The sequence below is a fragment of the Chanodichthys erythropterus genome, chromosome 22 (genome assembly GCF_024489055.1).
Source record: "Chanodichthys erythropterus isolate Z2021 chromosome 22, ASM2448905v1, whole genome shotgun sequence".
Classification (NCBI taxonomy): domain Eukaryota; kingdom Metazoa; phylum Chordata; class Actinopteri; order Cypriniformes; family Xenocyprididae; genus Chanodichthys; species Chanodichthys erythropterus.
The window spans coordinates 5668033-5681893 of record NC_090242.1 but is presented as its reverse complement, the minus strand read 5'-3'; the positions used below and the strand labels follow the sequence as shown (position 1 = coordinate 5681893).

Here is a 13861-nt window from a genome sequence, read left to right as displayed (position 1 = left end):
TAGTTACATACACCTAGTTTTAATACACCTGCGGACAATTTTTTCTAGTGACGTATTTCGCCATCTTGTCTCGTCTCGTGAACTCAATCTCGAGTCTCGTCTCGTCTCGTGAGATACCCGTCTCGTCACACCCCTAGTTAATTGCTGCCATCTATTTTAAAAATATTTAATTAATCTGAATTATTATTATTAAAAAATAAAAATAAAAATGGTTTGAATGAATGATTCAATGACAAAAACATTTTAACAGTCATTTGTTGCCACCTACTGGTGTAACGATGCATATGATACAATCTATATTTGAAGCGTCAAGTTACTTTCTAAAGGTGATTTACTCTGTTTTGATTGCTACCATAGACTTCGCTGTTTACATCTGAACTATAAGCTTTTCTCCCTTTACTTCTGTGATAATTAGAATTATTTTAACACAGAAATAATGATTCTGTGTGGTTGAAAAGACGGTTTGTGAAACTGTTTCAAACTTATACAGGACAACTGCTCTCTCTGGGTCAGCAGCAGCGCTAACACAGATTTGAATACGCTGTGATTGTACTTGGCAAAGGTTTAATAGACAGTCAAATCGCTATCATTTAGGAATAAGATTGTGTGGGTGTTTGAATCGAGATAGTGATCTTTTATTGACTACTAGTGTGGCTCTATTATACATGTTAAAAAAACAATTGTATCAATAATTGTTTAAATGCTCTTATCTAAATACAGACTAAAATGGACTAAAAATTACCAGAATTTAAAACAAGTACCCATTTTTTTAGGTCGTAAAAGATGGTGGAACACAGGTATTTCACAGAGTACATAAAATAATGAGTACTGAATAAAGAATGAGGTGTCTGAAAGGACTTGTTTTTCTCTGATCAGTTACGCAGACATTTTACAAATTTGATCATATATTCAAGAGCAGTGGCTTAGTTAGGTTGCTCATGCGACCCTGCAAGTTTGAATCTGGCTCATTTTCTGATCCCATAATTAATGTCACCTTTCCACACAGTTTCCATCCAGCAGAAATAAAAAAGGCCAAAAAAGTTAAATGATAATAATAAAATAATTGAACAGCACTACTGTCAACAGAGAACACTGCTTGAAAAATAATTATCAGAAAAATAATGGCAAAGATGTTATGGTTATCTTTTCATTAGTCCCACCACAGCAGAAAAGTAAGAGCGATCTGCTGGAAAGTGTAAAGTCGCAGCTTCAGAAGAAACACTAATTATTCACCGTTCGCCTGACTCATGCATTATGCATTTGGGCAGTGTTTGGAGGAATGAGTCTCATTTCCAAGCAGAAATATTCTTCAGTTCATAGAGACATCTGCTTTCCAAGCAAACCTTTTCTGTCATTCTATGACATACACTGGATTATAGGAGTAGATTACATCACTATAATCCTTTGAGCATTGGTGAATAATAAACTGAGAGACAGAAAACTGTTAAAACATATTTTACTATATATTATATATAAAATAAAATTAACAAGTGACATACACAAAAATGAGAATATCAAAAAAGGTAGATTCAAAAATGTGCTAAAATAAATACTAAGACATGAACACCGCAAAAAACACTAGAGGCTATTTATAAATTATAAACTTTTCAGAATGATCAAATACTGGCATATTGAATGCATATAATTGAATTAGAAATCCATGGGTTGTCCTGGAAGGTTCTATATTGTTATGGACTGCCGTCTGCCAAAGAATATTGGTGTGTTTACTAGTATTGTAGTACTTGAGACTGGTCTTGGTCTTAAGACCATTTTTTGAAGGTCTTGTTCTTGTCTTGGTCTCGCCCGCATTTGTACTCCGTCTCGTCTCTGTCTCAGACTAACAGGACTCAGGATATTGTTTCAAGACAACTGTGGGGATATCACTAAATTGCCAGTATGCTTCAAACGCAATCAATAACTTGTTTCTAATTTGATTTATTTATACTGATGTGCTGGGTCAGAAATTATTGAGGGATTGTGTCAAAAATGTCATCAAAAATGATACAAATGCCCACAAAATTCAAGATATGATAGCCAAAAAAAAACATATGATATAATTAAGCAATATCACAAGGGCAGGAGAGCTGTTTTCACAAATTTGAGCACAATTGCAAACATGATATTGCTTTTATTCAAACATTCAATAAACTAAATTTTATTTTTAAAACATTATTCTTAACATTATTTATGCATTTATAATTTTACCAGTTTCAGATGCAGCTTCTGTGCAACCTCCACTGTGCAAAGATGAATTTTGTTTGATTGGTAACAGCTCTATATAGTGTATTCTAATTGTATTTATTGATTAAAAATAAGACATTTCTCAGGCAGTAAATGTGGATCTTTCAGATGAATTTGAGGAGTGCTAGTGTGGTCTTGGTCTTGACTTGATCTCGGTCTTGTCTTGATCTCAACCCCTTAAGGTAATGATACGATGCTGCTTGGGCACTTTCCAAGTTGAAAATGGGCAGCAAATTGTGTTGGTCTTAACACGCATTGGTCTCAGATTAAGTGGTCTTGACTACAACGCTAGTGTTCACACATGCTTCAGACACCGGTCATGCTTATGGCATTCCCCATAGCATCAACACCAAAATGCAGCATTTCCTTCCCCTTCTCAGGGAACCGTGTTGCATACGCAACCTGAGACATTTTTTTTTGTAATAACTAGTATTTGATTAATTAAAAATAAATAAATTATTTTTTTCTGTCAATACATTGATTTAAAAATAGTTTGTCTTAGTTTTCGGTATTGTTAAATTAAAAGATTGATATTGGCAGACCTCTAATGTATACCCTATAATATTCTATGAAGGGTTTATAACCCTGTCAAGTTCAACTAATTATTATTAGATGCAGAGATATCATTTACACTGATTTATTACAAGATATTTATTAGAATTTCAACAGCTATAAACAACTGTTTGACTCCTTTGCAGAAGACCTAGACTATCTTTGACCTTTCCAGAGAACATCCATCTGGGGAGAATTAATATCCAAATTAAATGCAGTTTGAGACAGTCGACGTGAAGGGAAGCAACAAACATGCCGGTATGTTGCCCACAGGAAAGAGAGCAGAACCGACCGGTATGGACAAGATATTTCTTTCTGCTGAAGTATGAGACAGCTACTAGTATTAAGGCCTGCTGTTGGAAATTCCATTGATTCAGATTGGAAAACAAGTTGAAACAAACCTGAGAACTGAGATGTTGGCATTAGATTATCAAAGGTGTGATTTAGGAAACAGCTAAAGTTAATAAAGCGAAGTCAAAGTCAAACATTACTCACTGGCAATGTTTAAAGTGATTACTGTTTTAAATATTAGGCCAAGTTTTCTAGCTGCACTGCATAAGTACATTAAAGGACTGCTGTCATTAATAATACATTATTATTATAACTGTTTGTTTAGTAAGTATTATTAGAGACTTTTGTTAGCTTTGAAACCTCTTATGCTTATGCACTCAACAAAGTTTGTAAAATTACATATTTTTTTAAAAATAAGGCAGCAAAAAAAAAAACACAAACCGTGACCTGTGATTTCTTAATGCGATTTACCAAAAAAAAGAAGCCCATTATAAGCTTTGGCAACTCTTCAACAGACAGTGTTATGTACAGTATTATGTAAACACGAAAACTGTCAGCAATTTCAACATCGACACTCCAGAAATCAAAGTCCCAGGCAGCACTTTTTAAGGGGCCATTCACACAGAATGCATTTTTGCACTTAAAAATGTGAAACACAAGGAAGTGGATTAAAAAACGCATTCCGTGTGAACTTTCCATTATGTTTTTTTTGTTTGTTTGTTTGTTTTTTTGTGTAACCAATTTTCTTTGTACTGGGGTTCATGTTCTGAAAGAACAATGCAGTCTTGATGCATTGAATTGAACTGGATAGGTAAAAAATAAATAAATAAAATAATAATAATAATAATAATATTAACCACTTCACCTATGTCACCAACATGTCTCATGTTTCTAACTGGTACTGTACATCTGCCCAACACACACCTAACATTCAAATGTACCGTTTGCATTCAAATGTGAATTTTTCATTTAAATTTGATGAATATTCAAAGTTTTAATTTTAATGTACAGTCTTACTCTTCGAGGAAAATGGACCAAAAATGTTTATGACTCATCTTGAATTCAGGGAAGTCAAATGAATTCTGTCCCACTAAGTGTCAAATTACCTCTAATTCAAATGAGCAAATGATTCATGGCTGTGATGTGAACTAAAGGCCACTGGCTATTTAAGCTGTACCATTGTGTGCCACTGTGAGTAAAACCTGATCAACAGATCAGTATGGCCCACCTCTTATCTGACCTGTTACATGTGAATGAGAATGTATAACATGTTTGATTTATCATCACTTTTCAGCAGCAAATCACAATCTTGAGAATGACTGGTAAATCATTTGAAGCAAACTGGTCAAAAATATATCTAAAAAAGTAGAAATGTTTATAAAATCAAAAATTGTCTTGGTGGGTTTTTAAAGGTAACATGGGTAAAAATAGATATGCATTTCCTCAACAAAAATACTAGTGCTTGCAAGACACTTGAAGAATAGTTTTAGTTTTTTCTTTGCTGTTGTCAGAGCATGTCTATTTTCGGTTGCTGCACACAAAATGCGCAGTGTAAAAAAACAGCTATAAATGGTTAAATATGCAAGGAAGACGACCAATAACAATTCAGGACACAAACTGGTGTAACAAGGAAGACCAATCGTAATTCAGTATGCAAATATAATGATGCAGGCATCACTGCCGTTTACATTTTGAGCGCATTTAATCAGTGTAGGTCAGGGAGATTTTCAGACTTTAATCTTAAATGTCTTCATAACAACAAAGTCTATGAAAAACAACAGCAAAATAGCACACCTAAGGCAGATATTACTTAAAAGTTTAAACTAATACAGGAACATTAATACAAAGATGTGTCCATAAAAAAAATGAGTCAGGGGAGATGTCAGGTAACTAACACTGATAAGTTTCCCCTAACAGAGCACTAAACAGTCCAAGTTGGTTTAGTGACAGAATCATGCTGACCCAGATATCTCTAATTTGGCTTTCTAAGTAGACTGCCAGATTAACATTCAGGACAGCCAATGGGAAAAGTTTAAAGGTTTTTCTAGCGCAAATGAAACGGTGGATCAATTTAGATGGGAAAAATGAGTCACTTTTTCATGCTTTACCTTGGCAGTTATCGTTATTAAACATACAGATCAGAAACATGAACAAAAAGCATAAGCGGGAGGTCAAGAAAATCCATATCTTTTAGGATCTCCCAGAGCGTATAAATTTACATCTAAGCCAAGAAGGCTAGCCATAAAACGCCAATATTCATTTCACCTGAAAACTAAACCCCAAATAGCCAAGTAATATTGCTCAAGAGTCAAGACACACTTGTATATAATTTCCAGTACTCAGGGAATTTTATGACATAATGACTCATAGCTTCTAGTCCTCTCCACACTCACCGAAAAACAATATTGCAAACTCCAGCAACAGCAATAGCGGTCAAGAGTTCCACTCTGTGATTTTATTAATGCTTAAAGCCTCCTGAAAAAAGGCTCAAAGAGGAGCGAGTGTGTGCCATTCTGGGCCAACGGAGCTCCACAAGGCCCATGTGTTTGCTTTGGACAGGCATCGCACCAATACAGATCAGCACACGTGGGCTCCTGGGAGAAGAAGCCGACCAGCACATGCTCTGTTCAACTAATTAAAGCTGCAAACAACAGCTTTATTAATATCATGCAGTTATGAGATGTTTGGTGGCCAGTTTTTCAAAGAATACTACAAGGCAAATGAGTCTGGTAAACAGAGAATCACTCCAACAGTGTTATCACAACATTTGTTCTGTTGTCAAATCAACTTCAGTGGTTCAGATAGCATAATATTTTGAGTTTCTGTTGATTAAACCAATCGCCTTCATTGTATTAACTCAAATTTTTAACTTAAATGAACTATAAAATTTTAAGGAAACCAGGTAACTTACTTTAAGTTAAAACAACAATTCTTTTTACAGTGTAGTTACATGCAATGGAGTTACGTAATTTAAAGGGATAGTTCACCCAAAAATAAAAATAATGTAATTTATTACTCACCCTCATGCCGTTCCACATCCGTCAGACCTTCGGAACACAAATTAAGATATTTTCGTTAAAACCCGATGGCTCAGTGTGGCCTCCAATGACAGCAATGACAATAGCCTCCAATAGCCAGCAATGACATTTTCTCTCTCAAGATTCATTAATGTACTGAAAACATATTTAAATCAGTTCATGTGAGTACAGTGGTTCAATATTAATATTATAAAGCGACGAGAATATTTTTGATGCGCCAAAAAAACAAAATAACGACTTATTTAGTGATGACCGATTTCAAAACACTGCTTTATGAAGCTTCGGAGCGTTATGAATCAGTGTATCGAATCAGCAGTTAGGAGCACCAAAGTCACGTGATTTCAGCAGTTTGGCGGTTTGACACGTGATCCGAATCATGATTCGACACGTTGATTCATAACACTCAGAAGCTTCCTGAAGCAGTGTTTTGAAATTGGCCATCACTAAATAAGTCGTTATTTTGTTTTTTTGGTGCACCAAAAACATTCTCGTCACTTTTTTAATATTAATATTGAACCACTGTACTCACATGAACTGAATTAAATTACCTTTATGGATCTTGAGAGAGGAAATGTCATCGCTCTCTATGAAGGCCTCACGAAGCCATCGGATTTCAACTAAAATATCTTACTTTGTGTTCCGAAGATTAACGAAGGTCTTACGGGTGTGGAACGGCATGAGGGCGAGTAATGAATGACATTGTTTTCATTTTTGGGTGAACTAACCCTTTAACAAAGCTGGGTAGGTTACTTTTAAAATGTATTTCACAACAGATTACATAAAACACAACTTTTTTCATTAGATTACCCAAGTTTTGTAACTTAATCTAAATACTTAATAAGTATGTAACAAAAACAAGGTAACTGCACATAATTATCTCACAATTCTGACTTCATAACTTGCAACTGTAACTTTATAGCCCGCAATTCTGAGAAAAAATAAGAAATGTGAGATAAAAAATGATAAAAATATCTTGTTTTTGTGCTACAATCTGTCTGAGAGTTACGACCATGGCGAGTGATAAAACTTAGTTCCAGTGCTGGAAATCAAAACGTAATCAAATGTAATTAGTTACATTGCTTTAATAAAGTTATTGAAATATTTACACTACTTATTACATTTTAAATAGGGTAACTTCTAACCTGTAACCTACTACATTTCCAAAGTAACCTGCCATCATGACTTCAACGATTGTCTGGATAACGATTTTTAATGTCATTATTATTGAAATTACACCCACAAAATGCTATTTTTGCCAGTGAAACATTTTAGTTTATATTCACTATAAAAACTTTATAAAACGTTTTAGACTTCTTAAAAGTGTATTGATTTTCTTAACTTTTCAAAGTCTGGAAATTACAATTTCAAAATTCCCGAGTAAGTTGTGCATGATGAAGAAATCTCGTCCCACAATTGGCATGTCTTTCAAAATTCAAACTGCATTTTGTCGATATGACCCACATTCAGCAAGATAATGCCCAGAATTTTCCATAATGTTCATCAGCTGATGAAATATTATACAGCTCAGCATAACTACAAAACTTACATTCACTACAGAAAAGATTTGATTCATTTCCATTACTTTTTCCGGCCTGGAAATCACAATTTTAAAATTTGCATAAGTTCCATGACTGTAGGAACCTTGTGTTAAAACAGGCAATTATGCAAAATGATCTGCACGACCTTAGCCTCATTTCATTTTAGATGAAATTATTCACTGTTTATCCATATAACCATCATACTAATCATAAAGCAACAGCTTTAAAAAAAAGTCAGTCCTACCTGCTGTATGGATAGGTGGACTGAAGTACTGTCTCATTGGCTCTCTGCATCCCAGATGAATCTCCATATCCATTTCCTCTACCCCAGCCGTCACTCATGGTGGGTAGGGAAGGAAACAGGCCGAACGGAGGTTTCTGATCTGGTAAACTCACAGCTGAGGCGGTGTTGGCTCCATAGTGGTATCCCTGGCCACCCATATCTCCCAACGTGGTGGGCCCACCGTGAGACCCACCCATCCCTGACATCTGACAGTAGCTCCGCCTCTCACTTTCCTGTTTGATGACACCCGGTGTACACAGCTGGATAAAGTCTGTCTCTTTCTCCGTCTTTATGACCGGCATGTTGACACTGGCTTCCACCATCTGCTGCCGTTTCCTTGTGCCGTTCACATTTGTGCAGGCTGCACTGTTGCCAGTGACAACAGAGCTGGTATCCTTCAGCAAGTTGCCTTCTCCCAGCAGGGCATCATCCACTGCCAGCGAGGAGAGAAAGGCAGCCTCGTCGGCAACGTAGATCTCATTCAGGTCAGTGAGTGAGTCGGGTAAGTCCAGATCCTTTAGGATGTCCATGGTGTTGTCTCCAATAACCCTCTCGTGACCATCCATTTCCTTCTCCAGCTGGCCATAGGGTGGAAAGTCCAGCCTATCTTTCTCCATGGGGGACAGTTCTTCCATTTTCATTGTAAAAGTGTCCTGTGGCTGGATGCCAGAACCACGATTTAAGTCTGCAATGCTCTCGTCCAAGAGTGAAAAGTTCTCCCCAATGTTGAGACTAAGGGGCTCTTTTCCCTTTTGCTGGTGCTGCTGCTGCATTCTTAAGTGTTTAAATACTTTAACATCTGGTTCTTGTATGTTACTTCCCATTAAGGATGGATCCACCATAGACAGACCTCTTTGAGCGTCACTACCGCTCAGTCCGTTTGAGAAATCTTTTGATGTATTTAAAGTGGGCACACTGACACCAATTTCCGGTACGAGGCCTCTCTCGATACATTCCCCAAAAGTTAAATTCTCAGCATCGTTACTGCTGCGTTTTAGTCCACGGTCCATATCTCAGTCCTGTTGTGTAGACAGAAAGATGACAAAGGCAATTAATTTTATGAAAACACGACATTGTTTACATGTAAAACGAAGCAGGAGTTGCTATTAAGTTATAGTATTTCACATAGCACTTATGTTGAAATAAAGCAGGTATAAACCTAAGCTTTTAATATTCTACTTCATGATGCCGAGTTACTCAGAAAATATTACACATTCAGACTTTGAATAGAGTACGTCTCCCACCTGAAGTTCCTCTCAGCTCCAAACAGAATTAAACAACATAATATGAAACCACATTTCTATACATTTGCTGCCACCAAAGCTCTCTTGAGGTGATATTACGATTTGGTCATGCAAATTTTAAACACTTTTCAGCTGAACAACCATTTTAAGTTGTCTTTGACCCTTGTACGAGCTTTTGTTTTTTTCTCCTGACAACTTATTTGAATCAATAGTCTGCATACAGCAGTAATGATTTCTGTCGTTTTATAAAACTACAGCAAAGCATACAAACTCATCCCACAAAATGGAGCTTGATGAGGCGATTGTTTGCTCAGATAATGAAGGCTTGAGGCACGTAGAGACATTAAAACTCATACAAATCCTCCAAACGCATTAGTCGATGCACCGCAGTGCTGCCACCTGTCGGTTGAACTTGGCTACTGCGTCCAAAATAAACTTCAGTCTGACAAACCGCTTTAATGTACTTGCTAAACATACATAAACATCAGACAGAATGCCAATAAACACTAAATTACTTAACGAGAATTAAAAACAATTATGGTTTAAACGTTAAAAAAGGCCAGGAGTGCCCAAATGACGCATTTAAAAAAAAAATAAAGCTATATAGGAGCAGCTATATGGGTTGTTATTCGAAATTGCAAGGTATGTAAACATTAAAACAATAAAAAATATATATGCAGAGTGTGTGTGATTTTAAATGCAATTCAACACGCATGGAAAGCTAATGACCCCAAGTACATGAGACAGACTTACCTTTACGAGATTTAAGACGAAAAATGCATTTCTACACAAGTCCAAAGCTGTTCGTGCGTTTAGATGGTGTTCACAATAGTTTCTCGTTTAACTTCCCGCATGGTAAATAGATTTGACAAGACGCGCTGCAGCTTCGACAGCGTTTCAACAGCAGCGAGTCGCAAACGCAACAAAATGCGCCGTAATGACGACGCATACAAGTCGTGTCACGAAATAAACTTAGCCGCGCTCTGAATACTCGTTGTTATTCGTCTTTTGAGGTCGAGCGGGGAATCGCCAGCATTACATAAGCTGCTTGTCAAACTCCCGACAGCCCGTGATCTACCCGTCAAAAAGCTTCTGCTAGCTTCAACACGGTAAACGCCCCTCCAACAACAACAACAAAAAAACAAAACTCCAGTACAAGTTAACGTTACCCTCTAGCCATGCGAATACAAATCACAATAAAAGCTTAATCCGAATCGACAAACGAGCTGACACTGATGCTAATGTCAAAAGTGTCACCGAACACACAAACACCGCCGCTTCATTTGGATGCGGTCGAAACAGAAACGGTCACTCCGTGTGTAGCCTGCACTGCTTATGTCATTCCCTCTATGTCATTTTAAACAGACGACACGGTATACAGACTGTCCACAAGCGTTTTGTACTTCAGAGTTTGATTAGACGGAGTCGTTTGCGACCTCGAGCGCGCTAGCTAATGCACATTAGCAGTCGCGAGCGCTGCAACTTTCATACATCATAACGCAACTTTTGCACGCGCCTTACAACGAACTCTGTTATCTCAGATATATACACGACCTGAAGACTGTACGAGAAAAGATTTCAGGATGGCGCAGTTCAGTCCGTTGGCTAAATAAAGGGGCAAAGGGCACATTCGCGGAATAAATGCGAATTTAGAAAGAATAGCCTTTGGTTATTCCGTCTCTATCTTAGGATAAAACGAATAACAGCTGTCCAGTATTGCATCATGTCCGCTTGCTAGTCCACATCTGCTCAATAAAGATAAATTTAAAAGGTGAGACTTTAGACTGTTGAGTAAAGAGAAAGCGACATGCGCACAAGGGGTCAGTTTAATGTCAATATTCGTAGCCTCGTGTCACGTGTAAAATATTGCATGTTGCATACGATGCATTTAGAGGCTACTAAACTATTCCAGTAAATGTGCGACTATCGTGTAGGATATAATGATAGAAACAAAGTTCCCAAATTGCTGAAAGGTACAGAAGAAAATAAAAGCAGAAGATTGCCAACTGATGACTGTAGACTGTACCAAAGTGTCCTGAAATTATATATTGAATTACAATGCGATTTTAAAAAAAAATAAATAAATAACAAGCTGAAAAGGAAGATTATCACTTTGCTAGCTAAAACCAAGTGACTGGATGCACAGCGTGTCAACAGCAAATGAAACAAAAAGCATTTTCTCATTCATTTTATTGCCATTAAGCTCATTTATAACTATGCCTGATTATAGTTTTTTAAGTATCTAATCATTGATAGATAAAAGACAAAATGGGAGATAAAATGGGCTGAAATGGTGTGCAACATATATTGCTTGTAATAAATCAACAACTAATTGGTTCTGTAAACAGAAAAAAGGAGTGTATGTAGTCACACGCTGTTTGCTCAGACATTACAGCAGTGTTGCTCCTATACTGCTCCTATACTATTTCTGCATTCTGTGCATGGTAAGCACATTTTCTGAATGTAAATCATCTACAGAATATCTGTCAAGGTGCTTAAAGGTGCAATATGTAAGATTTTTGCAGTAAAATAGAGTGCCCCAGGGATGACGCGTTTTTGTAGGCAAAACCCGGAAGTGAGTTAGCATTTTAGGACTTCTGGTTCCAACGCCATAAAGTCTGGGTTTTTTGAATGGGTTTTTGCTAAATCGCCTGAAATAAGGTCTGTGGTTAACAAAGCCTCTAAATACTTTTACCTTTTGCTCTATGACATAAAACACACCAGTTATAACCCACTTGTGACATTTTTAAACTTTTATTGTGTCTTAAAATCGGCGGTTGCTAACAAATTGCTAAAAGGGACTACTTCCTTTGGCGGGGACTTTAGACGTCATCATGACAAACAGGACACTTGGACAGCATTTCTCATGAAAAAGTGGATAAGTATTCATACACAACGCAGATCATAATCAGTGTGCATGTTTTTAATTAGAGTTGTTTTTTAAATATAGTTTGAGGAAGCTTGGTGGTGGTGACGTTGATCCGCGACCATGGTGTGCTGTAGTCCGTTTATAGTCTACTGTTAGCTTTTTATATCTTAGACTTTATTTAGGCTTCAAAATGTATAAATGTTGTGTTAACTTGTAAATATTATCTTGATAGACAAAACGTATAAGTGTCATAACCCTTTGTTAAACACAGAGCTTATTTTCTGCGATTTTCCAAAAGTCTATGGGAAAAATGCATAGGCTTTCAATCGAGGGAACCCGTGCGCCGCTAACTTCCGGGTTGGCCTACAAAAACGCGTCATCCCTGGGGCACTCTATGCGCTTGTTAAGTCGTGACGTAAAGAACGCCGTTTCCGGGTCCAAGCCTCGACTCTTTTCACTTGAGAATGCCATCGAATGCCGTTTATGAGCCCTATTTATTCATATTAAACATCAATCATTTTAAAAAGTTAAACATTTTAAATACAGTCTACACAACAGTCTCCGTGCTCACAGCGTCACAGATATTAATATTTTAATGATTTATAAAAAGATGAATCATTGTCTGGCCATCTGGAATTTTGATATAGAGATAAAGGTTGTAATCAGGGGCGGCGCAAGCCGATTTTGCCGGGGCTTCAGCCCCGAATGTTTTGAGTCAAGCCCCGATGATAATGACTGTCACTGAGAAAATATGAAACTGGACAATAGCCTATGTAAACCCCCGAAATCATAAGTTGCTTTATTTCATTGCGCTTTGGCTTTGCATATACTGCATACAGCCTGTAAAAATAGACCTTAAAAATAATCTAGCCCATAGAATACATTTCTTTGCTGTCGGTAGCCTATGGGCTACTCCGTTTCTTCCTCTCTGTTGAATATGCAGCAGGTAGGGGAGGAGCTAGCACAGTCAACCGCAAGAGTGCGAGACAGTCAGCAAGCAGGAATTTCAGGTTAGAGGTTTCTTAACAGTGCTCTCAAAATATAATTTTTCTTAACACATCTCTCTATTAAAATACGTTAAGCAGTTCAATACCGCTTTTCTACAGTATCCGACCATACACCGGCCGCGCTTTCTCTCTCTCGCACATTTGCGCACACGATCAGCTGGTGATGATCAAAATAAAAGCTCAAGGATTTATCTTTAAAAAGAAATGAGTACAAAAGTATTGTAAAAAAAGATGTTTGAACCCTTTTTAATGTCCAGGTACAAGTCAATGCTGTTTCTTTGTTCAATTTGCACACTGTACATGTGTTGAAGCTCTTAATTTTGAGTTTCCAGAGTGCACCAGATTGATGCATTTAACCTTAAAATGTACAAAATTTTCTCCCAGGGGGGGCATGCCCCCGGACCCCCCTAGAGCTGGTACGTTCAATAAAGTTTTACAAATTACAGTGTCAAATACTGTACATTTTCTGAACAAGAATACGACAACAAAAGCTCCTTTCATGTCAGTAAACCTGTTAATAGAAAATTAAAATGTCTTTGGACAAACATAGATTTGGGCTAAGCCCCGAATGTTTACAACGTCTGGCTCCGCCCCTGGTTGTAATTATATATATTTTTTGTAGTATTACACCACATCCTGTATGTATATTAGCACCATTTGTTGTTTTCTTGTGGTATGAGATAGAGCGTTAGGACCCGGAAGCGCTGCCGCGTGATGTCAGACTTAACAACCGGATATCCAAAAAAGCACTAGGCCAGTGTTAAATATTTTGTTCACTTGAGTACTGATATCAAATGT

At 37.1% G+C, this 13861-nt stretch overlaps 1 protein-coding gene across 2 annotated transcripts in view; it reads right to left on the bottom strand.

The window, feature by feature from the left end:
* LOC137013298 (glucocorticoid receptor-like) overlaps positions 1 to 10955 on the bottom strand; it is a 74583-nt gene extending 63628 nt beyond the window's left edge. Inside the window, exons 1-2 of one of the 2 annotated variants that reach the window (XM_067376985.1) lie at positions 9941 to 10955; positions 7905 to 8962 (exon numbers count right to left, since the gene is read on the bottom strand). In XM_067376985.1, the coding sequence (XP_067233086.1) occupies positions 7905 to 8953 (1049 nt within the window). In that variant the 5' untranslated portion in view covers positions 8954 to 8962; positions 9941 to 10955. The remainder of the gene's footprint in view (positions 1 to 7904; positions 8963 to 9940) is intronic. The other variant, XM_067376984.1, reaches the window with a different exon arrangement.
* Positions 10956 to 13861: the final 2906 nt, after the last annotated feature.